Source organism: Dendrobates tinctorius, unplaced genomic scaffold, assembly GCF_039654945.1.
Source record: "Dendrobates tinctorius isolate UK_male_01 unplaced genomic scaffold, ASM3965494v1 ptg000211l, whole genome shotgun sequence".
NCBI classification, from domain to species: Eukaryota; Metazoa; Chordata; class Amphibia; order Anura; family Dendrobatidae; genus Dendrobates; species Dendrobates tinctorius.
The window spans coordinates 19,212,171-19,238,281 of NW_027361878.1; the positions used below are offsets into that span (position 1 = coordinate 19,212,171).

Consider the following 26,111-nt stretch of genomic DNA (forward strand, 5'->3'; position numbering starts at 1 on the left):
TGGGCGGGCTCTCTCAGTTTCCCCGCCAACTGCTAACGAGGTTTGAAACGCAGACGCAGGTCACGCTTTGCGTTCCATTCTGCTTCGCTGTGCCGCGAGCTACACAAGTGGGCGTGTTGGGTCCAGTGCGTGATGATATCATCACTAAGCCCCCTTACCCTGCTCTGCGCCCCCTCCAGCACCGAACCGAACCGGGATTGAGAGTCTTACGTCACCGGCTACGTCATGGGGGTGAGGAGGGAGGGGACATGGGCAGTAATAGAGGTTGGGGATAGTTGTTTTGATTGTGGCAGGTTGGGCTTGGATGCCGGTATATAACGGGGGGCAGTGGATTGTGCCCCCGAGCACTGGCTTCTATTTGGGTTTTGGGGCTTTTGTCAACGGGAGTAAGAGCGACGATGGCTGTGCTCCCAGTGCATGGCTGTGGGGATCTGTGACATGTATGTGTGTAGATCTATAGAGGATGTAATCTATGGGGTCTGTGCACATAGAGGATGTAATCTGTGGGGTCTGTGCACATAGAGGATGTAATCTGTGGGGTCTGTGCACACAGAGGATGTAATCTGTGGGGTCTGTGCACACAGAGGATGTAATCTATGGGGTCTGTGCACATAGAGGATGTAATCTATGGGGTCTGTGCACATAGAGGATGTAATCTATGGGGTCTGTGCACACAGAGGATGTAATCTGTGGGGTCTGTGCACACAGAGGATGTAATCTGTGGGGTCTGTGCACATAGAGGATGTAATCTGTGGGGTCTGTGCACACAGAGGATGTAATCTATGGGGTCTGTGCACATAGAGGATGTAATCTGTGGGGTCTGTGCACACAGAGGATGTAATCTGTGGGGTCTGTGCACACAGAGGATGTAATCTATGGGGTCTGTACACACAGAGGATGTAATCTGTGGGGTCTGTGCACATAGAGGATGTAATCTGTGGGGTCTGTGCACATAGAGGATGTAATCTACGGGGTCTGTGCACACAGAGGATGTAATCTGTGGGGTCTGTGCACACAGAGGATGTAATCTATGGGGTCTGTACACACAGAGGATGTAATCTGTGGGGTCTGTGCACACAGAGGATGTAATCTGTGGGGTCTGTGCACACAGAGGATGTAATCTGTGGGGTCTGTGCACACAGAGGATGTAATCTGTGGGGTCTGTGCACACAGAGGATGTAATCTATGGGGTCTGTGCACACAGAGGATGTAATCTATGGGGTCTGTGCACACAGAGGATGTAATCTGTGGGGTCTGTGCACACAGAGGATGTAATCTGTGGGGTCTGTGCACACAGAGGATGTAATCTGTGGGGTCTGTGCACACAGAGGATGTAATCTGTGGGGTCTGTGCACACAGGGGATGTAATCTGTGGGGTCTGTGCACACAGAGGATGTAATCTGTGGGGTCTGTGCACACAGGGGATGTAATCTGTGGGGTCTGTGCACACAGGGGATGTAATCTGTGGGGTCTGTGCACACAGGGGATGTAATCTGTGGGGTCTGTGCACACAGGGGATGTAATCTGTGGGGTCTGTGCACACAGGGGATGTAATCTGTGGGGTCTGTGCACACAGGGGATGTAATCTGTGGGGTCTGTGCACACAGGGGATGTAATCTGTGGGGTCTGTGCACACAGGGGATGTAATCTGTGGGGTCTGTGCACACAGGGGATGTAATCTGTGGGGTCTGTGCACACAGGGGATGTAATCTGTGGGGTCTGTGCACACAGGGGATGTAATCTGTGGGGTCTGTGCACACAGGGGATGTAATCTGTGGGGTCTGTGCACACAGGGGATGTAATCTGTGGGGTCTGTGCACACAGGGGATGTAATCTGTGGGGTCTGTGCACACAGGGGATGTAATCTGTGGGGTCTGTGCACACAGGGGATGTAATCTGTGGGGTCTGTGCACACAGGGGATGTAGTCTGTGGGGTCTGTGCACACAGGGGATGTAGTCTGTGGGGTCTGTGCACACAGGGGATGTAGTCTGTGGGGTCTGTGCACACAGGGGATGTAGTCTGTGGGGTCTGTGCACACAGGGGATGTAGTCTGTGGGGTCTGTGCACACAGGGGATGTAGTCTGTGGGGTCTGTGCACACAGGGGATGTAGTCTGTGGGGTCTGTGCACACAGGGGATGTAGTCTGTGGGGTCTGTGCACACAGGGGATGTAGTCTGTGGGGTCTGTGCACACAGGGGATGTAGTCTGTGGGGTCTGTGCACACAGGGGATGTAGTCTGTGGGGTCTGTGCACACAGGGGATGTAGTCTGTGGGGTCTGTGCACACAGGGGATGTAGTCTGTGGGGTCTGTGCACACAGTGTGTGTAGGGGGATTAGCCTATAGAGTCTGTACATAGAATGTTTGTGTACATGGGTGTCTAAGCTATGGGGACTGTACACATTGTACTACAACGAAAAAATCCCGAAAACAACGTCCAATATTCAATTAAATTAAATGTTTATTAAGAAAATTCAAGACGGTAAATGCAGTGGTGGGAATAAATTACCAAAAGAAGGGGCAACACAAGGGGTCTATTGCACAGATATTATGCACATAAATGTACTATGGCTATATAGAATGTAATATGGTTGTAAAAAGAATTAATAAGCCACTAAAAATTGAAAATAAGATTAATATGCTGATATTATATATATGCATAATCATAAAGTGCAAATAGTGGAAAAAGTAATTCATAAAAAGGCACTGATGTATAAAGACCAATCCATATGTAAAGTGCAGTGTGCAAAAATTCATAGATAATGGGCTAAGGCCTGTTTCACACTTCAGTTTTTCTTGTCAGTCAAAATCTGCCAAAATAGCGGAAAACGGATCCGCAGGCGGACTGACAGGAACGGGTGCCACCGTATCAGAGGATGTACGGAACCGCCGAAAGGTTAAAATTTAAAGGAACCGCGCCTGGGGAAAAAAAAAAAGCATACCGGCGCGGGAGTGGGCATGCTGATTACGTGGGAGCTGACATCCGGATGTCGTGGGAGCATCGCTGATGTCGCGAGCACGGCGGGATCTGTCGCGGGCATGGCAGGATCTCGCGGGAGCACCGCTGATGTCGCGGGCACGGCGGGATTTCGCGGGAGCACCGGTGAAGTCGCGGACACGGCAGGATTTCGCGGGAGAACCGCTGATGTCGCTGAAAGGTCAGGGGGACGGAGAGAGATCCAGCAGCCAGACAGAATTGGGGGTTAAATATGTTTACAAATGGCGGATTCGGGCAGCAAAAAAACATTGCAGGGTCCGTCCGGACATGTCAGCGGACGCCAAAATCTTGGCGGATCCGCTGACAAACGGATGCAACGGATCACCATCAGTCAAAATCCACCGATAATGCAAGTCAATGGGGAAAAAAACGGATCCGCCAAGAAAAATGGCAGATCCGTTTTTTTCCAACACGGCGGATTTTGACTGATGGTGACAAACGGATGTGTGAAACAGGCCTTAGGCACATGACCGCATGAATGTATAACTGATTGATAAAATGATTGGTATAAATAGCAATATGGTCAAAGATAGACATGTGTCACAGCAGATGATCATTTAAATAAAAGTGCTCAATGGCAGGTTTTAAATGGTGGTATCCAATGACAATCAGTCATATATGCGGCTGCAAGTAAACTGTATTTAAAAGTGTGTATATATGTGGCAAAAGATTGCGCCCAATCAGTACCTTATGCCAGTGTGCGATAGATCCCCAGGATGCGCCCATCCCCGACGCGCTTTTAATTGAATATTGGACGTTTTTTTCGTTGTGGTATGATTTGATATCCAATTTGTCCTTGTTTATTTCACATTGTCCATCTGTGCTTTGATAAGGTTTATCATATAATTGTTAACATCATTTATATTTTTCCTTAAAACATGCACTTTTGACCTTGGAATTTTGTTGTATGTGTACACATCTGTAATTTATGTGTATATAGGGGATCATATAGGGTGTACATGTAGTGTGTGTTTATGTATATGTATTCTACTAGATGGTGGCCAGATTCTATCGCATCGGGTATTCTAGAGTCTCTGTTAAAATAAAAAATAATTATATACTCACCTTCCGACGGCCCCGGACTCTTTCTCTCCTCTCCACGCTCCCGGCATCTTCCGGTTCCAGTAATACCTTGCGCGAAACACCGCTGATGACGTCGCTCTCTCGCGAGAGTGACGTCATCTTCAGCCATTCTCGCTAAGCATTACTGGAACCGGAAGATGGTGTGAGGAGGGACAGAGTCCGGGGGCCGTCGGAAGGTGAGTATATAACTATTTTTTATTTTAACAGAGACTCTAAAATACCCGATGAGATAGAATCGGGCCACCATCTAGTTTATTATCCTCCTGTTACACCCAGAGCTGCTGTCACTGTTCTGCTGTTACCTAATGTATTGTACTCCTGTTACAGCCAAAGCTGCAGTCACTGTTCTGCTGTTACCTAACGTATTGTACTCCAGTTACACCCAGAGCTGCTGTCACTGTTCTGCTGTTATCTAATGTATTGTACTCCAGTTACTCCCAGAGCTGCTGTCACTGTTCTGCTGTTATCTAATGTATTGTACTCCAGTTACTCCCAGAGCTGCAGTCACTGTTCTGCTTTTACCTAATGTATTGCAGTCCAGTTACACCCAGAGCTGTAGTCACCGTTCTGCCCTTACCTAATGTATTATACTACTGTTACAGCTAGAGCTGCTGTCACTGTTCAGATCTTACCAAATGTATTGTACTCCAGTTACACCCAGATCTGCAGTCACTGTTCTACTGTTACCTAATGTACTCCTGTTACACTCAGAGCTGCAGTCACTGTTCTGCTCTTACCTAATGTATTGTATATGTATAGGACTGTGCCTGTGTAATGAGCGACGCAGCAGTGATGCCTTTAACAGCTGTAATGTGCCTGTACAATAAGCGATGCAGCCGTGTTGCCGCGACGACTAAGCGACTGTCGCTGATTGGTCACGGCCTAACTGCCGCGACCAATCAGCGACGCAGGATTTCGGTTACAGACAGACATAAGATAAAAATATATATATATATATATATACAGTGCCTACAAGTAGTATTCAACCCCCTGCAGATTTAGCAGATTTACACATTCAGAATTAACTTGGCATTGTGACATTTGGACTGTAGATCAGCCTGGAAGTGTGAAATGCACTGCAGCAAAAAAGAATGTTATTTCTTTGTTTAATTTTTTTTTTTAAATTGTGAAAAGTTTATTCAGAGGGTCATTTATTATTCAACCCCTCAAACCACCAGAATTCTGTTTGGTTCCCCTAAAGTATTAAGAAGTATTTCAGGCACAAAGAACAATGAGCTTCACATGTTTGGATTAATTATCTCTTTTTCCAGCCTTTTCTGACTATTTAAGACCCTCCCCAAACTTGTGAACAGCACTCATACATGGTCAACATGGGAAAGACAAAGGAGCATTCCAAGGCCATCAGAGACAAGATCGTGGAGGGTCACAAGGCTGGCAAGGGGTACAAAACCCTTTCCAAGGAGTTGGGCCTACCTGTCTCCACTGTTGGGAGCATCATCCGGAAGTGGAAGGCTTATGGAACTACTGTTAGCCTTCCACGGCATGGACAGCCTTTGAAAGTTTCCTCCCGTGCCGAGGCCAGGCTTGTCCGAAGAGTTAAGGCTAACCCCAGGACAACAAGGAAGGAGCTCCGGGAAGATCTCATGGCAGTGGGGACATTGGTTTCAGTCAATACCAAAAGTAACGTACTCCCTCGCAATGGTCTCCGTTCCAGACGAGCCCGTAAGGTACCTTTACTTTCAAAGCGTCATGTCAAGGCTCGTCTACAGTTTGCTCATGATCACTTGGAGGACTCTGAGACAGACTGGTTCAAGGTTCTCTGGTCTGATGAGACCAAGATCGAGATCTTTGGTGCCAACCACACACGTGACGTTTGGAGACTGGAAGGCACTGCATACGACCCCAAGAATACCATCCCTACAGTCAAGCATGGTGGTGGCAGCATCATGCTGTGGGGCTGTTTCTCAGCCAAGGGGCCTGGCCATCTGGTCCGCATCCATGGGAAGATGGATAGCACGGCCTACCTGGAGATTTTGGCCAAGAACCTCCGCTCCTCCATCAAGGATCTTAAGATGGGTCGTCATTTCATCTTTCAACAAGACAACGACCCAAAGAACACAGCCAAGAAAACCAAGGCCTGGATCAAGAGGCAAAAAATCAAGGTGTTGGAGTGGCCTAGTCAGTCTCCTGACCTTAAACCAATTGAAAACTTGTGGAGGGAGCTCAAGATTAAAGTCCACATGAGACACCCAAAGAACCTAGATAACTTGGAGAAGATCTGCATGGAGGAGTGGGCCAAGATAACTCCAGAGACCTGTGCCGGCCTGATCAGGTCTTATAAAAGACGATTATTAGCTGTAATTGCAAACAAGGGTTATTCCACAAAATATTAAACCTAGGGGTTGAATAATAATTGACCCACACTTGTATGTTTAAAATTTATTAAAATTTAACTGAGCAACATAACTTTTTGGTTTGTAAGATTTATGCATCTGTTAATAAATCCTGCTCTTGTGTGAAGTTTGAAGGCTCTAACTTATTTGCATCTTATCAAACCTGCTAAATCTGCAGGGGGTTGAATACTACTTGTAGGCACTGTATATTCTATACATACAGTCTGTATAGGGGATGTTCATATAGGTGATATAATCTATATTATTAATGTATATGATCCGTACATAGTATGTATAGGGGATGTAATGGGGTTTGTACATATAGTGTGTTGCAGAGCAAATCTATAAGGTAAAGTGCGTATATAGGGAATCTAATGTATAGAGTCTACATGTGTTTATGTAGGAATCTAATCTATAGGGTCTATATACACACACTCTAAAAGTTAGATCTCCTATATACACACTATATGTACCAACCCTATAGATTACATCTTCAATACACATGCTATATTTATATACAGACCCAATAGTATAGGTCCCAAATACACACTATATGTATACACACTGTAGATTAGATCCCTATACACACTTTATGTACCGACCCTGTAGATTATATCCGTACAGTGAGGAAAAAAAGTATTTAGTCAGCCACCAATTGTGCAAATTCTCCCACTTATAAAGATGAGAGAGGCCTGTAATTGACATCATAGGTAGACCACAACTATGAGAATCAAAATGAGAAAACAAATCCAGAAAATCACCTGATTTTGCAAGATTTATTTTGCAAATTATGGTGGAAAATAAGTATTTGATCATTAACAAAAGTTCATCTCAATATCTTGTTATATATCCTTTGTTGTCAATGACAGGTGAAACATTTTCTGTCTTCACAAGGCTGGCACACACTGTTGGTGGTATGTTGGCCCATTCCTCCATGCAGATCTCCTCTAGATCAGTGATGTCTTGGCTCAGTCGCTGGGCAACACGGACTTTCAAATCCCTCACGATACATGGCCCCATTCATTCTTTCATGTACACGGATCAGTCTTCCTGGTCCCTTTGCAGAGAAACAGCCCCAATGCATGATTTTGCCACCTCCATGCTTCACAGTAGGTATGGTGTTCTTTGGATGCAACACAGCATTCTGTCTCCTCCAAACACAACGAGTTTTGTTTCTAACACACAGTTCTAATTTGGTTTCATCAGACCATATGAAATTTTCCCTATACTCTTCTGGATAATCCAAATGCTCTCTAGCAAACTTCAGACGGGCCCGGACGTGTACTGGCTTAAGCAGGGGGACACGTCTGGCACTGCAGGATCTGAGTCCCTGGCGGCGTAATGTGTTACTGACGGTAGTCTTTGTTACTGTGGTCCCAGCTCTATGCAGGTAATTCACTAGGTCCCCCCGTGTGGTTCTGGGATTTTTGCTCACCGTTTTTGTGATTATTTTGACCCCACTGACTGAGATCTTGTGTGGAGTCCCAGATCGAGGGAGATTATCAGTGGTCTTGTATGTCTTCCAATTTCTTATTATTTCTCCCAAAGTTGATTTCATCACACCAAGCTGCTTGCTTATTGCAGATTCAGTCTTCACAGCCTGGTGCAGGGCTACAATTTTGTTTCTGGTGTCCTTTGATAGTTCTTTGGTCTCCACCATAGTGGAGTTTGGAGTCAGACTGTTTGAGGTTGTGGACAGGTGTCTTTTATACTGATAACAAGTTCAAACAGGTGCCATTACTACAGGTAATGAGTGGAGGACAGAGGAGCCTCTTAAAGAAGAAGTTACAGGTCTGTGAGAGCCAGAAATCTTGCATGTTTTAAGGTGACCAAATACTTATTTTCCACAATAATTTGCAAAATAAATCTTGCCAAATCAGACAAGGTGATTTTTTGGATTTGTTTTCTCATTTTGACTCTCATAGTTGTGGTCTACCTATGATGTCAATTACAGGCCTCGCTCATCTTTTTAAGTGGGGGAATTTGCACAATTGGTGGCTGACTAAATACTTTTTTCCCCATTGTATATACACACTACGTGTAGACCCTATAGATTAGATTCCCTATATACGCACTTTGTACAGACCTTATAGACTTCTTCCGCTGCACACTATATGTACAAACCCTGTTACATCCTTATACACGCTATGTACATATCCTATACATTAGATCCCCTATACAAACACACTATAGAGTATATATTATATTTTTTTTCTACATTGCAACGCCAAGAAGGAAAAGTCATGAAATGATGGAAGTGACAGTATGCATAGACAAGCTAGTGCTATATACATGATGAAGAAAGTAAATCACATTTTCAATTTATACAGTATCTGGTATAAGCGTCACATGCAGAAATCCCCACACTTACAGCCTTGGCCTCTGTATGTGAGGCTATTAATGGTTGTCTGAGGAATGTTCTGCTGTTCTGAATACACCTGGGTACGAAAATCATCAAGATCCGCTGCTGGCAGCTCCTGTGTAATCACTGACCAATGACGTCCCAGATGTGCTTGATGGGAGACATGTCCAGAGACGCTGCAGCCATGGGAGCACATTCAGGCCACGCAGGCTGCTAACAGAAGTTTGAGGAACATGTGGGCTTGCGTTGTCATGTTGAAAAACGGCTCCAGGGACACTTTGGAGAAATTGCTGTACCACTTGTGCAACAACCAAATCGTTATAAGGGAAGAGTAAGATGGCTTATAAGTTGTACGAGGATCGCATCGCAATACTCGGACTGGACGTTGACTGCCCTGACCCAAGGGCTGTGGAGTCCATTACTTTACGTAGTAATGGAACACCTAGCCAATGCTATCAGAAATAATATCAATATTCATGGATACACGATAGGACCTAACTCTTATAAAACAGCTCTGTATGCAGATGGTTTACTCCTTTATATCTCACAACCACAAATATTGTTTCCAATGATTTTAAAAAAATTTGATAGGTTCGGATCACTTAGTAATTTTAAAATCAATTATTCCAAATCAGAAGCCTTAAATATATCATTTTCTCAGAATGAGGTCCTTCAAATCATGAATAAATTTCCATTTAAATGGCACGGAGAGTCATTGAAATATCTAGGGGTTGTGGTCCCTTCTGATCCTAATAAATTGTTCAAGCTTAACTATCAAGCTTTATTAAGCAGAACATACAGAGACCTAGCGAATTATAGTAAATTTAAACTATCCTGGTTTGGAAGGATGAATGCTATCAAAATGGGTGTTTTACCCCGTTTCTTATACATATTCCAAACTATACCGATTTTCCCCCCTCATAGTTTCTTCTGTAAATTACGATCAGCTTTAACCAAATTCATATGGGGTAAACGCAAACCTCGCATAAGCATACAGACCCTTTCTCGACCTAAATCTATAGGTGGTGCTGGGTTTCCCAATTTTAAGAGGTATTTTCAGGCTACGACATTACTTAGGATTCTAGACTGGCACTTTCGGGCTGATGCTAAACAATGGGTGGGGGTGGAGCAGGAGGGTTTGGATGTCCCTTTGGGACATCTGCCGTGGTGTTCTGGGGAGTCATTGACTATTGTCAATTGTAATTTAACTAGAGACACACTTAAAATATGGCACACTCTGAGAAAGAAGGGGTTCCCAGATAGGAATATTAGCCCACTTACATCATTGTTTTTCAATCCATCCTTTCTCCCTGGATACTTGCGCGGATCTTTTCTTGGTCGGAGGGCACTGGAGGATACCCGATTGTTTCAGGTGCTAGAAAATGGGGAGTTGCCTTCTTTTGTCTCTATACAGGCTCAGTTTCCAAATGAGAAAATTGGGTGGTTTGAATACTTGCAATTACAATCCTTCCTAGTGACACATAATTTTGATAAAATTACAAACTTCACCTTTTTTGAGAAATTGTTCGTAGATGAAAATAAGCTTCCACATGCTATATCTGTGATTTATGGGGGATTAAGCAGAGAGGGTGAAGCGGAGAAGTTAACATTTCAGCAGGCGTGGGAGAGAGACTTGGGGATAAGCTTGTCTCCTGAGGAATGGGAAAGGGGGTTTCTCTTCACTCATAAACTTGCTAGCGCTGGGATTGCACAAGAGAAGAACTCTAAAATACTTATGAGATGGTATCATTATCCTTCTAAACTACATGCAATATATCCAGCAGTTTCAGGGGTTTGTTGGAGATGCGAGAGGGAGGTGGGCTCTATGATTCACATTTGGTGGGCATGCTCTAAGATCAAGCCATTCTGGGAGAAGGTTTTCGACAATTATCAACGAATCACGGGAAACCGTGTAGCAAGGTCCCCTCAAATAGCTCTTCTGTCAATTTTACCTTCTTCAATAGGGACTCAGAGGAGAGATATTCTTCGGTTTTGCCTAACAGCAGCACGAATGGTAATCCCGCGGTTTTGGAAACTTACAAACCCACCTGACATATTAGACTGGTATAAGGAAATGGTCAATCTGTGTAGAATGGAGGAGCTGTCTGCAGACTGCAATGGTACAAACGATAAGTTTAGAAGGATTTGGAGTGGATGGATTTTGTTTCAGGACTCACCTGATTTCCATAATTGGTTCCACTGAATTTTTCAGTTACATAGGAATTTGCACACACACATATATATATATATATATATATATATATATATATATATATATAATATAATTTTAAGGACCTCTTTATCCATAAACTTTTTTTTTTTTTTTACCCTATGTCTTTCCTCTGCATAATATAGAGGATACCTCCTCTCTTGAATACCTTGTTGGCGTTCGCCATATGGCTACTGTTATTGTCTACCATGGTATGTTTGACTTACTGTTAGAAGGTTGTATTCTCATTTTTGAATACCAGATATTTTCTATGATTCTATATATTATCTGTTTGCATATAATATATTCTTTGTTTGTAAAATGCTCAATAAAATAGATTGAACATAAAAATAATATAAACAGATGGTATTCACCCCCCCCCCCCCTTGTTCAACTTTCCATTTACGCCTCTTCTCCGGTGATTGTTTACCGTTTTGAAGTGCTGCCGCCAATCGTTGGAGCTCAGTGGTTCTACCATGGTGATGACACAAGCTGCTGAGCTCAATGATTGGCTGCAGCTATAACGTTTGACATTGGAGCTTGTGAAAAAGTTAGCATTACACTATTTGTTCTTGTAATGTACTCTAAAATTGGCCATATTCATTAGAAGTTTGGGTCGGGTGGCATGGCACTGGTGGTGGCTATTGCTCTTGCTGCGGTAGGTTTTGGGTGGCCATGGTGGTGGCTGTTGCTCTGGCCGCGGCAGGTTTTGGGTGGCCCTGGTGGTGGCTGTTGCTCTGGCTGTGGCAGGTTTTGGGTGGCCCTGGTGGTGGCTGTTGCTCTGGCTGCGGCAGGTTTTTGGTGGCCCCTGGTGGTGGCTGTTGCTCTGGCCGCGGCAGGTTTTGGGTGGCCCTGGTGGTGGCTGTTGCTGTGGCAGGTTTTGGGTGGCCCCTGGTGGTGGCTGTTGCTCTGGCTTCGGCAGGTTTTGGGTGGCCCCTGGTGGTGGCTGTTGCTCTGGCTGTGGCAGGTTTTGGGTGGCCCCTGGTGGTGGCTGTTGCTCTGGCTGCGGCAGGTTTTGGGTGGCCCCTGGTGGTGGCTGTTGCTCTGGCTGCGGCAGGTTTTGGGTGGCCCCTGGTGGTGGCTGTTGCTCTGGCTTCGGCAGGTTTTGGGTGGCCCCTGGTGGTGGCTGTTGCTCTGGCTTCGGCAGGTTTTGGGTGGCCCCTGGTGGTGGCTGTTGCTCTGGCTGCGGCAGGTTTTGGGTGGCCCCTGGTGGTGGCTGTTGCTCTGGCTGCGGCAGGTTTTGGGTGGCCCCTGGTGGTGGCTGTTGCTCTGGCTGCGGCAGGTTTTGGGTGGCCCCTGGTGGTGGCTGTTGCTCTGGCTGCGGCAGGTTTTGGGTGGCCCCTGGTGGTGGCTGTTGCTCTGGCTGCGGCAGGTTTTGGGTGGCCCCTGGTGGTGGCTGTTGCTCTGGCTGCGGCAGGTTTTGGGTGGCCCCTGGTGGTGGCTGTTGCTCTGGCTGCGGCAGGTTTTGGGTGGCCCCTGGTGGTGGCTGTTGCTCTGGCTGCGGCAGGTTTTGGGTGGCCCCTGGTGGTGGCTGTTGCTCTGGCTACGCTGACCTAGGTGTGATGTGCTGCTAGCTTAGAAGTTTATCCTGCTGATTGGCAAATGAAAAGTTCAGGTTTTGCTTGCAGAATATGTACGTGACCGGAAAAACAGTAATTATTGTCTGCAGCAGGGTATGACATATGATCAGGCACGTTGAAGATAATCTGCAGCCAGAAATTTTTGGCATTGGCTTCCCTTCTGAACGGAGAGTATAAAAGTTCATTGTAAAGGCAGGGGGAGAAGGGGAGCTTTTATATAATCTATTTTGAATGTTGGCTTTTGTGTTATCAGTGATCCTGGCTGTCATGATAATGAGACTGCTGAAAATTCTATTACAGAACAGGAAGAATTGTTATTAGGTCTAGTGGTCAGGGTGTAAAATTGCAAGACTTCAACATTTTAATGTTTTGCAAGATTTGTGCTGAAAACATTGATCTAAGTTCTCAAAAACAACCGCACATAAGTGACTGAAGCCTGCTTGTCTGTCCCTAGTTTTGACAGGGCCGTGTTATCCAGGAGACATCTTTTCTTTTTGACTATGAGCTGCTGCCACTGACATCAGGGGCTTATCTAAAGCATTCTGTAATGCTGTAGATAAGCCCCCGATGTAACCTGAAAAATAAAAAAAGAGATTATACTTACTGGGGGGCGGTCCGGTCTTGGTCCGATGGGTGTTGCGGTCCTGGGCCTCCCATCTTCTAACAGTGACGTCCTCTTCTTTCCTTCCTGTCGTGGCGCAGGCACACTGCTCTGCCCTGTTGAGGGCAGAGCAGAATACTGCAGTGCGCAGGCGCCAGACCTCTCCCGGTGCCTGCGCACTGCAGGACTCTGCTCTGCCCTCAACAGGGCAGAGCAGTGCGCCTGCGCAGGAGCTGCGACGGGAAGGAAAGAAGAGGACGGCATCGTATGAAGATGGGAGGCACTGGATGCCAGGGTGAGTATAATCTTAATTTTAAGATTGTGGGTTGTTCCAACTAGGGCTACCTATAAAGGCTGTAATAATTGATTCTTCCTTCATTCCACCTAAGGAAGACGGCTGTGACCGTAGAAACGCGTTGTGGGTATTGGAGGAAGAATAAAAGCTGAGTTTTATACCCTTTTTTCTGGTTTCTGCCTCCTTTAGCGCTCCTATAGACCGCTTTTTTTGTTGCTTCATATAATTTTCCTCTCTGAGGATTAGTGGCAGGAGTAGCTTGGAGGGCAGCTGTTTGTGGGAGAACCTGCATTTGCTGGGCGGTGCTGGAAGCTCCAGGACCCTTGGTGTTCACTTACGGCTGGGATCGGTCTCAATATCACGTCCGGAAGCCAGTGAGAGATGGACTGACCAGGAGAGCGGAGGTTGCTGACAGCCACGTGCAGTGCCCTTCTGGGCTGTGAGGACACGCTCTCCAACTACCATTCATGTTCACACTGTGGTTGTGCAAGGGTGGCACAACCCTGTAAGGTGAGCACCCTGTCGATTTCAGTTAGGGAATATAATTTTAACACAGGTACACTCATTGCGCCTCTCTTTGCATTTTATTTTTCATAATCTTAAGCCCCTGTCACACACAGCGATGTTGCTAGCGAGATCGCTGCTGAGTCACAAGTTTTGTGACGCAACAGCGATCTCACCAGCGAGATCACTGTGTGTGACACTGACCAGTGACCGGCCCCCCTGCCGGTTATCGCTGATCTTCCTGGAATGGCCAGGACATTTTTTTGATCGCTGGTCTCCCGCTGGCCAGCACGCATCGCTGCGTGTGACAGGTGGCAGATCAGCGCGCTGGTAACTAAGGTAAACGTCGGGTTTCTAAGCGGTGCGCAGCGCTTAGAAACACGATGTGTACCTTAATTACCAGCGCGCTGATGCAGGGAGCTGGTAACCAAGGTACACATCGGGTTTCTAATTGCCGCGCACCGCTTAGAAACTCAATGTGTACCTTGGTTACCAGCTCCCTGCACCAGCGCGCTGGTAACTAAGGTACACAGTGGGTAACTAAGCGATCCTGACAAGGTCATATCGTTGTCGGGGTCGCTGGTGCGTCGCTATGTGTGACGGGGCCCTAACTCTTTTTTCTTATCTTTCAGGTTACATCGGGGGGCTTATCTACAGCATGACAGAATGCTGTTGATAAGCCCCTGATGTCAGTGGCGGCAGCTCATAGTTGAATAAAAGGGTGACAGATTCCCTTTAAGTGTAGTTTCATTTTGCTTCTTCCTCTATAGTAATTATACACTAATCTGCCTTGTGCTGCACTTCCCCTTGAAATTCAGACTGTTTTGTTTGACCTCCTTTATATCAGACTCACTCACAATTTTGACAGTGTATATACTGTATGTAGTAGGCAGATTGTGGTGGCACAAAACTTCTGAGAGGGATTGCTGCATTATTGTAGTCAGGTCTGTCTTCAAAATAGAGCTACAGGACTTCCGTTTCTGGCACGCGCATGGACGTCAGCAAGTGAGAGGAGGTCTGTACCTGCACTTCTTGCCTCGGGGTTCCCGGAATCAAAAACCTTGTAGGACAGGTGAAAAGCATGTTGGTGAAACTTACCTTCTACCTCTCCTGGAATATGGAGCAATAACTTTCCAGGAATGGGACCCCAGCAAAAAAATCTCAACCTCAACAGATGCTAGCAGCCATTTCACAGCAAGCTGATAGATCTATAAGCAGAAAACAGAATCGGCTCAACAGAAGATGAGCTGGTAAACCTGCAATCTGAACTGAGAAAGGTTGCAAAGGTCCGCCAAACAACGATCTGATAAGTAGATGACTTGGAAAACAGATCTTGAAGAAATAAACCTGAGAATATCAGGACTGCCAGAGTCAATTTCCTCTAATCAACTAATGGGAATATGTATGGAAGAATTACCAAATGCCCTGCGATTTGCTGGCTCAGTAAAGGTGCAAAGAGCACGCAGTGGGTCCACCACTCCAAAATACAGAGGGGTCTTACTCAATGAGACCGAGACCTAGACCAGTGATTGTAAAATACCTACATTTTGTGGACAAATCAAATATTCTTCAAAATTACAGGAAGGAAAAAACATCTGCGGTTTTGATTTGAGAACATAAAATATTAATATTCAGCGATTTACTTAGTGGAAGTTACAAAAAGGGGGTAAATATTCATTTTTTTTTATTTTTTTTTAAAGTTTTACTCACTCTATTACATCTCTCTGGGTCAGGAGGACTTTGACCTGTAAAATAAAAAGGGGAGGTAAGATGCCGGTACATGCGCCACAATAAATTAGTGGGTGGAAGCGGTAAGAAACATACAGAGGTGTCTTTAACCCATGCGTGAGATAAGTGAAGTCTAAAGTCTAAATATTTTGATTTTGATTCTGATTTTTTTTTTTTTTTATCGGTGTTCTAATTTTAATAAAATAAATCTATGCACACACTACCACGTTATACTTGGTCCAGAATAGACTTTTTTATTTCACAAGGTCTGATAAATAGAGTTAATAATATCAGTATTCAGGATCTCGTTATATCAGATCAATCACCTATCTTACTATCTTTATCCAATATTTTCCTGAATGGCATATTTTATGGAAATTTCCAACTTATTTGGCGCAAAAGCTGAGAATTTTCTAAGGATTATTAAAAGACGGTGGCTTGAATTTAGTTTAAGCAATAAGGAACATGGAGAGGATCCAAATGGGGCCCGTAAAAGCCATATAAAGAGGCAGAATAATAGGATATGTAAGAACTATAAAAAATAAAACACTAGCAGCTTTCAAAGAGGCAAGCAAAGAAACAAGACGTTCATATATAACCTACTTAAAATATCCCAATATAATAAATTGTGCTAGGTGGGTGATGGCCAAATCGTTATTTGATTTATGGTTGAAAAGATTAAAGGGACAGCCGAAATCCTCTGAATTCTTTAAATATGTGAATAAGGGAGGATCAATTCTGGCTAAGATGGCCCATGGAAAGAGATTCATAACATATATTAAGAGCCTGAGGGACTCTGGTGGAAAACTACAAAATGACCCCCCAAAAAATAAATGAAGTCTTAGAGAAAATTTTCCTCAACACTTTTTATAAACCAGGTATGTAGATGAAGAGAGTGAGCGTTTTCTAAATATGCTGACAGTGCCTACCATAAATGATTCAGATAGAGATACACTTAACGCACTGATAAAAGAGGAGGTGGTTAGCACAATAAAGAATAACAAAGCCCCGGGCCCTGATGGACTCAAGGGTGAGCTCTATAAATTATTAAATGAAGATATTGGTAATAAAAGTATTTAATCACACGTTACAAGAAGAAAATTATCCTAAAAACAGAAAATCTGGCATACCTTAAGTTTCTACACAAACGTGGAAGAGAGAGAACAGATCCTGGTTCGTGTAGACCCATATCTCCGATAAATCAAGACATTTAGAGTGTCAAAAATACTAGCTGATCGGTTAGCAGAGATGCTACCCTCACTAATAGGGCCACACCAAGTAGGATTCGTAAAAAAAACGGACGAGACCGGGTTTGTCCACCATCACCTTTTGTTTGATTTAGCCATCTAACCCTTAGCTCAACACGTTGTTCTCAAACTGTTTTTTTGGGGGAGTAATGGTGGGAAGTGGTGTTATTATTTTTATCAGAGCCAGATTCTCACATACAACAAGTACTAGATGACCTGTTGTATTTTGGCTCTTTCTCGGGATAGAAACATTTAATTCTTTTGGTAATTAAAAAAATGTAAATCTACGTCTGAAATCTGAAGTTTTCACTTCTAACTGATTTCCCTCCCCCCCCCCCCCCCCGTTTTGGTCCTCAGAGAAAATCTGTAAGGGCAAAAGAGAAAAAGCAAAAGCGCCAGGAGGAGCGCGCCGCCATGGCTGCTGTGTGCGCAAAGGTGCAAGCAGCCAATCAGGTAAGCTGCCTTTAGTTACCAATTTTTCTTATTCTTTATCTTTGTGCCTAGCGCCGATTTCTTACTTTTGTTAATTTTATCACTTTTTTTTTTTTTTTCCTCTGCAGCTTGGTGACCCTCTTGGAGCTTTTCCAGTCTTTAAAAAATTTGACAGAAATGGGTAAGTTGTCAGGAAGAGAGAACAAAATGTTTTCATGTATTTAATCTGAAGTTTTTTCTAACCCCTCGGTCATTCTTTACATTCTCAGGTTGAATTTGACTATAGAGTGCTGCCGAGTAACCGACTTGGACCCAAAGACCATAGACTGGGCCTTTGAACTCACAAAGACAAATATGCAGATGCTGTAAGAATCTCTTTGTAATATGATAATAAGACTCCGTGGCCAGGGCAGAAAATTCCGTTTTCTATACAGCCCATACATAGCTGTTTTTGTCTCGCTCCTTGACGATAAAGGTGTTATTCTTAAGACATGTTTTTCAAATGCACTTCTAAGGCCGGATTCACAAGTTCTATATTCATTGCCTGAATTCGGCCCATGATGTCCGGGCCAGCATCACGTCGTTAACATCAGGAGATCCGAGGCCAGTCTGGACATGACAGTCCTATCCGATCTTAAAGGGAACCTGTCACCGGGGTTTTTTAAGTGCAATCTCACATGTGTTTTTTTGTTTTTTTTGTTTTTTTTGCTAGGTTCACTAAATGCTGAAACTGCCGTGCCATTATGATTCTCCAGGTCATTACGAGTTCATAGACACCAAACATGTCTAGGTTCTTATTTTATCTAAGTGGTGAAAAAATTTCCAAAGTTTGCTAAAAAGAAGAAAAATTGCGCCATTTTCCGATACCCGTAGAGTCTCTATTTTTTGTGATCTCGGGTTGGGTGAGGGCTTATTTTTTGCGCTCCGAGCTGAAGTTTTTAAGGGTACCATTTATGTGCAGATACCATCTTTTGATCGCCCGTTATTGCATTTTAATGCAATGTCGCGGTGACCAAAAAAAACATAATTCTTGCGTTTCAATTTCTTTTTTCCCACTACGCCTTTTAGCGACCGGTATAATCCTTTTTTTTCTTTTTTTTTATTGATCTGGCGATTCTGAACACAGCGATACCTAATATGTGTATGTGCGAATTTATTTATTTTTTTTTAAATTGTTTTATTTTGAATGGGGAGAAAAGGGGGCGATTTAAACTTCTATATTCTTTTTTTCATATTTTTTAAAACTTTTTTTTTATTTATGGTATGCTTCAGTAGCCTCCATGGGAGGCTAGAAGCATCCACAACTTGATCAGCTCTGCTACATATAGGCGATGAGCAGATCGCCTCTATGCAGCAGAATTACAGCATTGCTATGAGCGCCTACCACCAGGTGGCGCTCATAGCAATCCGACATCAACAACCATAGAGGTCTCTATGAGACATCTGGTTGTTATGCCAACACATCGCTGACTCCCCGATCACGTGACTGGGATCAGCGATGCATTTATTTCTGGCCCAGCGGCCGGAAGCGATTGTTAAATGCCGCTGTCAGCGTTTGACAGAGTCATTTAACTAGTTAATAGGCACGGGTGGATCGTGATTCCACCTGCGCCTATTGCGGGCACATGTCAACTGTTCAAACAGCTGACATGTTCCGGCTTTGATGCGGACTCACCGCTGGAGCCCTCATCAAATCGGGGGTACTGCCATTAGACGTACTATTGCGTCCAATGGCAGTAAGGGGTTAAAGTAGGGTCACCTGTCTGCTGATTGTAGAAGGTTTAGTGGGACTGTGAAACACTTTAAAATGAAGTAAAAAAAAAAAATTACTTTTTTAACCTGTTATAAACCCTCTAGCCCAGGTTTAGGCTTTTGTAAGAATCTTGCCGCTTTCTGCCTACAATGTCCCCTATTTGCAATAATTATTGGTAATGCATTTGAGCTGCAGTGTTGTGTCCTGTCATTAGTCTTGAAGGGCACCGCAGATGATGACTCTGGAAGGAAAGCCGTTAATGTCTTCCTTTGATGTATTTGTAGTTATGAACAAAGTGAATGGGGATGGAAAGAGCGAGAGAAACGAGAGGAGCTGACAGATGAACGAGCCTGGTATCTTATTGCCAGAGATGAGCTTAGCATGCCCGTTGCTTTTGTACACTTCAGATTTGATGTGGAATGTGGAGATGAAGTGCTCTACTGGTAAGGAACATAAGGGTTGTCCAGTAATTTTTTTTTTTTTTTTTTTTTTTGGTAGTGTCTCTTTTTAAAATGAGTTCACAAGATGCTTTAGTAGATGACTTCACTTAAAGAACATCAAATAGTCATGGCTGAAATTGTTGGCACCCTTGAAATTATTCCATAAAATGAAATATTTCTCCAAGAAAATTATTGCAATCATACGTTTTGTTATACACATGTTTATTTGTTTGGGCTTCTGATTCGCGGTGGATGCCGCGTCACTGCCCCATACCCAGCACATTCACCGGACTTACTCTGCACTGCTGTGCCTTATGTCCCTATCCCCGGGGGGGCTCCTAATCTTTTGGCTCTTTATTAGAGCACTGTGTAAACCACAACAGTACAATACTTAGTACTTTGATGAAGGTCAATGTGACCGAAACGTCTACTGTATGTACTGGTTATTAAAATCATCTTTCACTGGAAATCACTATTTGTGTGTGCCAAGTCTTTGTATCTATGTGATTACGGACTAGGATCCTACTTGTTACACCACCATATTGTAGCTGTGTTAACGGTCCTGATTATATTTGTTTGGGGTGTCTTGAAATAACACAAAAATAAAGCAGGGATAAAAGGCAAATTGGACATAATTTCACACACAACCCTCAAAATGGGCCGGACAAAATTGTTGTTAAAATGAAAATTACACCTGAGACCAGATAAAAAGGAGAGAAGGTTGACTCCATCTTTGCTTTGTGTATGCATTGTGTGTGCACACTAATTATGGAGTACAGTCTAAGGACTTGAAAATTAAAATTGTTGAAAAATATCAACAACCTCAAGGTTACAAGTCCATCTCCAGAGATCTTGTAGTTCCTGCACAACATAATCAACAAGTTTACAACCCACGGCGCTGTGGTTATTCTCCCTGAACATGGACAGCAGGGAAAAATTGATAAAAGGTTGCAACGCAGGATAGTGCGGATGGTGGATAAGCAGCCCCAATCAAGTTCCAAAGAAATTCAAGCTGTCCTGCAGGCTCAGGGTGCATCAGTGTCATCGTGTAGTATCAGTCGACATTTGAATGAAATGAAACTCTATGGCGGGAGACCCTGGACGACCCCACTGCTGACAGAGACCTAAAAAGCTAGACTGCAGTTTGCCAAAATGTATGTGAGTAAGCCAAAATCTTTCTGAGAAAGCGCCTTGTGGACAGATGAGACCAAGATAGAGCTTTTTGTTAAAACACATCACTCTACTGTTTACCGAAAATGGAATGAGACCTATAAAGAAAACACAGTACCTACAGTCAAGTATGGTGGAGGTTCAAAGCTGTTTAAGGGGTTGTTTTGCTGCCTCTGACTGTGTACAAGACATAATGAAATATGAAGATTACCAAAGGATTTTGGATCGCATTGTAGTGCCTAGTGTCACAATGCTGGGTTTCCTTCTTAGGTCATGGGTCTTCCAACAGGACAATGGCCTCAAATATGCTTCAAAAAGCACCTAGAGATGGATTGAAACTAAGTGCTGGAATAGTTCTGAAGTGGCAGCAATGAGTCCAATGGGATTTAGTTCTAAACACCTGTGGAGAGATCTTAAGGCTGTGTGCACACGCTGTGGAAAAGGTGCGGATTCATCCGCGCGGATTTTATAAAATCCGCAGGTGAAACCACAGGTCAAAATACCTGCGGTTTCATCTGCGGATTGCTCTGCGGTTTTGCCCTGCGGTTTTTCATCTCAATGGAGGAGATGGCAAACCGCAGGAGAATCCGCAGAAAGAATTGACATGTCAATTCTTTCTGCGGATTGAAAACCGCAGATAATCCGCGCGGAAAATTCCGCACCGTCTGCACTGCGGTTTTTGATTCCCATAGGGAATCATGGTACTGTACACCGCAGCAGAAACTGCTGCGGGTCCGCAGCGGCCAAAACCGCTGCGGAACCGCAGCAAAATCCGCAGCGTGTGCACACAGCCTAAAATTGCTGTTGGGAGAAGGCGCCTTCAGATATGAGATACCTGGAGCAGATTGCAAATGAAGAGTGCTCCAAAATTCCAGGTGAGAGATGTAAGAAGCTTGTTGATGGTTATAGGAAATGATTGATTGAAGTTATTTATTCCAAAGGGTGTACAACCAAATATTAAGTTGAGGGAGGCAACAATTTTGTCTGTGTGAAATTATATCCAACTTGCCTTTTTTGTGGTGTTCCAATACACACAAAGGAAATAAACGTATGATTGCAATAATTTTCTGGGAGAAATACTTCATTTTCTGGAACAATTTCAAGGGTGACAACATTTTCAGCCAAGACTGTATATTTTGGAAAACAATCAAGTTTTTAGGTCCAATGTTTGTCTATAACAGTATGAAGGGGAATATCTAGTACTTTTATAATTTTTGTGACTGGGGCTAAGAACTAACTCTTGGCGAATCTGCTACTTCATTTCACCCTTAGTCAGCAGAGCTGCGCCCTGTGTATACGTGGGGGGGAGACCTGTCAATCACCTGTAGCAGCTTCGGCTGGGGGTGGCACCAGACTAGTCTAGACTTTGGCTATAGATCACAGATTTTCTAACTATATTCTCTAAAACACAGCGTTTCAGAGAGAAGAAAAAAACCTGGCTGCTCTGATTTATGCTGCTTGCGTTTTGGGCAGCATGAATTAGAAAACACGTTCGCTTTAAAGGGGGTAGACCTTTTAATTGAAAAGGACATCATTTTGAGATCTGTAGTGGTCCGACACCTGGACCCTACTGATTAGATGAAAACGGCTCCGATTTGAACACATGGAACAAAGTTACAGAACGCAGCACTGCTCTGAATATAGAGGCAGCTACCAGGTGCTGCAGGACACCTTTTTCTTTTTTTTTTTTTGTGTGTGTGCTGTGCATATAGATTGTATGATCGCACGACCTCTTTTTAAATGTTTCCTGCAATTTTTCTTTTCCAGTTATGAGGTCCAGTTAGAAATCCGTGTCCGCAGGAAAGGAGTAGGAAAATTCCTGGTACAGATTTTGCAATTGATGGCAAATAGGTGAGTTTAATAGATATGCAACATTCCATAACTGTGCTTTATTCTCATAATATACAGATATGACGTGTGCAAACAAGAAAAAGATAGCTAACATTGTGTACTGATTGTCTTTCTTATTTTTGCTTCCCATATTGAGTTTTTTGTTAAAACCTAATTCCCTGCAAACGCGTCTTACAAAGACATTTCCAAATAAGGACCATGTAGGGTCGGTCAGTAAGAACATGGTGACTACTTCCCACCTCTCTAAAGTATTGAATCCTATTTTGAAAGGTAGCAGGGTTCTAGTAACCATTAAATAAAAATTAAAATAAGTTATTGTTTAATCAATAGTACATGTGAAAATAATCAATTTTGTAATATATCTTGTCAGAAAAATCCGCTTATTTCTCCTCCTGGATTGTTTTTTTTTTTTTTTCCTTCTCAATTAATGGCTAAACTATGTATTCAGGTAAGTCAGATTTTCCCATTATCAAGATGGACCATGACAGTTGGTGCTTCTGAAATGCTATGGAGAGGGGAGGAGCTAGAGGCCGACAGTTCTCTGCTGCAAGTTCTCCTGAAACGACAATTACAGTTCTCCATAGAGCTTTATGAGCACCATCTGTCATCTATCTCAGTAATGGGAAATCTGTCATTACTGAAAATTGACTTTAATCGTGAATTGAGAATTTTGAAAAACGATCCATCCGGGAGGAGAAAGAAGCAGATTTCTGGAATAAAATATATTGCAAAGTTTATTTTCACGTATAATTTAAATTTTTTTTTTTCTTTTCTTTTGCAAGGGGAGCGATGACTTTGCTCAACTGTTGGTCCATATTACAGTAACTTTTTGGAACTGTAAATAGTGTAGACCAAATTCTGGCTGAGAATTCAGTTGCATGATGAAATTAAGTGGGAATGGTTGGTGATATCAACTTCCTGTTTGTGGCCCATTAGTATATGGGAGGGGGTGGTGACCATGGCGGCCATTTTGAAGTTGGCCATTTTGGATTCCAACTTTATAAACGGCCCACCCAGGTGTATCCATATAAATGGCCCACCCCGTATATATAATTTCACCATATTTTCAGGCTCCCATAGGCTTAATATATGAGACACAACAGCCTCCCAGTTTTCCATCTTCATATTGACCCTTGTCATCTGCAGCCATTGAATGTAATAAGAGATACCAAAGACCTATTGCTTGCTCACAGCTTTTGTGACTTATAGGTAAAGGTTTTAGCTGCATGCAAAGGGAAGGTCTCTTCTTCATGTTCTCACTAGTCCAGGTAACAACGGGACAGTGTGAATTTGGACAGTGTTGTCACTGTTCCTACACGTCCTGGGCATGGGTATTTCATCAAAAAGTGAAATCAACACCCCCAGCCGTAATCATCACTGCGGTGTGATTCTCACTTTCTTCTCTTGTTTCTTGCTTTCTAATCTCTCTCTAAAAAAAATTAACCCATTTTTATTTGCAGCACACAAATGAAGAAAGTTGTCCTCACAGTCTTTAAACACAATCACGGTGCTTACCAGTTCTTCAGAGATGCTTTACAGTAAGTCTGATCGCTTTGTTTTCAATGCTCACCTCCCACCATCTGATGTGCACTTTGCATTTTATTTATTTTTTTTCTTTTAAATTCCTACGTCTTGTAGGTTCGAGATAGACGAGACCTCTCCCAGTGTATCGGGCTGCTGTGCTGATGACTGCACATACGAGATCCTGAGCCGCAGAACAAAGTTTGGAGATGCTCCTCATTCACATTCAGCACAGTGTGCTGGCTGCTGCCATTGAACCAAGGGGGGTGGATTGATACCTGAGGACTGTGGAGCATCCTAATGGACAAAATGATTGTCGTTTATCTAATGTGTTTTTTTTTTTTTGTTTCTGGTTTTGTTTTTGCTTTTTTTTTGTATTTTTTTAATGTTTTTTTTTTAACCTAGTGATGTTTAATGCAGCACTATTGTGGACATGCGTGTAACTCATGTCTCTACTAGTCCTTTTAACGGTAAATAAATTCCTGTTTGACTTCAAAATGTTTTCATTGATTTTTATTTTATGTGACAGCATTTATGTTTTAAAATTGTTTTTAAGGCTGTGTTCGCACTGGGTTATTTTATTTTGCTAAATTTTCAGAGCAAAAGCGACAAGGAATTCCAAAGACTACAAGTTTTAGTAGGAGAGTTTCCAGTCCGAAAACTCAGGCCCCAATTCACTATTGCATTTCCACCAGTTTTTGTCTTTTTTTTTTTTTTTGCATGAATATCTCTCGATTTAGTGATTTGCAACAAATTCATCAAACGATTTGTGCTTTTTTTCAGGTTTTATTTTCTGTTTTATTTTCCTGATGTTTTAGACTGATTCATGAAATGCCACATTTCTACTCCAGTCCCTTTTTGGCGTTTTGATGCTCCTGTAGGAAGGTCAATCTTATGCAATCCTAGATAGATCCACCATGATCTTATCTGCCGTTATCTTGATAATATCAACCCATCGGATTACTGGTATTCCTCTTCTCCTTATTCCTTGTATTCTTCCGAGTCCGACCATGATGTCCTTCTCCAGTGATTGCTCTCTTCATTTGATGTGTCCAAAGTAGGTATATCGTGATTTTGATGATCCTTGCTTTGAGTGACAGCACTAAAAAGTAGCAAAAATTGTTATAGGCAGGACGCAAACTATTTTGGACTTTATGCAAAATTCATGAATTAAATGGAGTCTTTTGATGACTTTTGGTGCAGAAAAAAAAAACTTCAGCGAAAACCACAAGTCAAAAAAAGAAAATTGACATTTATACGAAAAAAAAAAAGACGCAAATAATGAATCGGGGCCCTTTTGTGTGCACATTATAAATCAGATGTCTCATTTTTTTTATTTTTTTTTTGTCTTGAGAGCTGATGATACTTGGTAGCTATTTGGCATGGGTATTATAATTTATTTTTATTTTTTGTTCTGGAATAATAACATGATAATGTTATACTGGCGTGTTTTGTGTGATAATTTTGTTTTTCCCCGTTTTTATATTCTGCAGCGCTTTACAATTTGGAGGGTACATGTAAAAACCGTATCAGGCATTAGAGTATCTCATAATTCAATAATTAAAGAGGAGAGCGGATACCATAAAGCATCAGCATTCAGACTTAAAAGTTGGAACACACCCTGATCATTGTGGCTGTAACCAATAGTTGTGAGTCTATGGAGATAGAATACGAAGTCTTATTACACATCAGATAAGCGATCTTTGTGTATATCTTATACTATACACACCACTGGAGGCCCCTACTATCTATATTGCCCCTGAGCGTGTGCCATGTTAGGACATAATGCCTCCTCCATTCAGCCGAGTCGTCTTATAAATTATATCAGTACCCCAGATGTTGGCAAGGACCTTGATTCTGCAGGACATTATCATTACTAGATGGGACCACGGCCTCTGCTGCAGGCGAGACGTCCTCCTTTACCGATATTCCTGCAATAAACCCATTGATCCTGTCATATCTCGCTATGCATTGCATTTACCAT

The 26,111-nt window shown here is 43.1% G+C and overlaps 1 protein-coding gene across 2 annotated transcripts; it reads left to right on the forward strand.

Moving 5' to 3' along the window:
- The first annotated feature begins 79 nt into the window (after positions 1-79).
- Positions 80-24,625, forward strand: NAA40 (N-alpha-acetyltransferase 40, NatD catalytic subunit). Of its 2 annotated transcripts, none has more exons than XM_073554574.1 (8): positions 80-231; positions 17,318-17,413; positions 17,521-17,573; positions 17,662-17,757; positions 19,430-19,588; positions 22,523-22,606; positions 24,067-24,144; positions 24,245-24,625. In XM_073554574.1, the coding sequence occupies exons 1-8, from the start codon at positions 226-228 to the stop codon at positions 24,381-24,383; spliced, it is 711 nt and encodes a 236-aa protein (XP_073410675.1). In that variant the 5' UTR covers positions 80-225; the 3' UTR covers positions 24,384-24,625. The 2 variants fall into 2 exon arrangements, with proteins under 2 accessions (XP_073410675.1, XP_073410676.1); XM_073554575.1 differs by lacking the exon at positions 80-231 and adding an exon at positions 303-440.
- Positions 24,626-26,111: the final 1,486 nt, after the last annotated feature.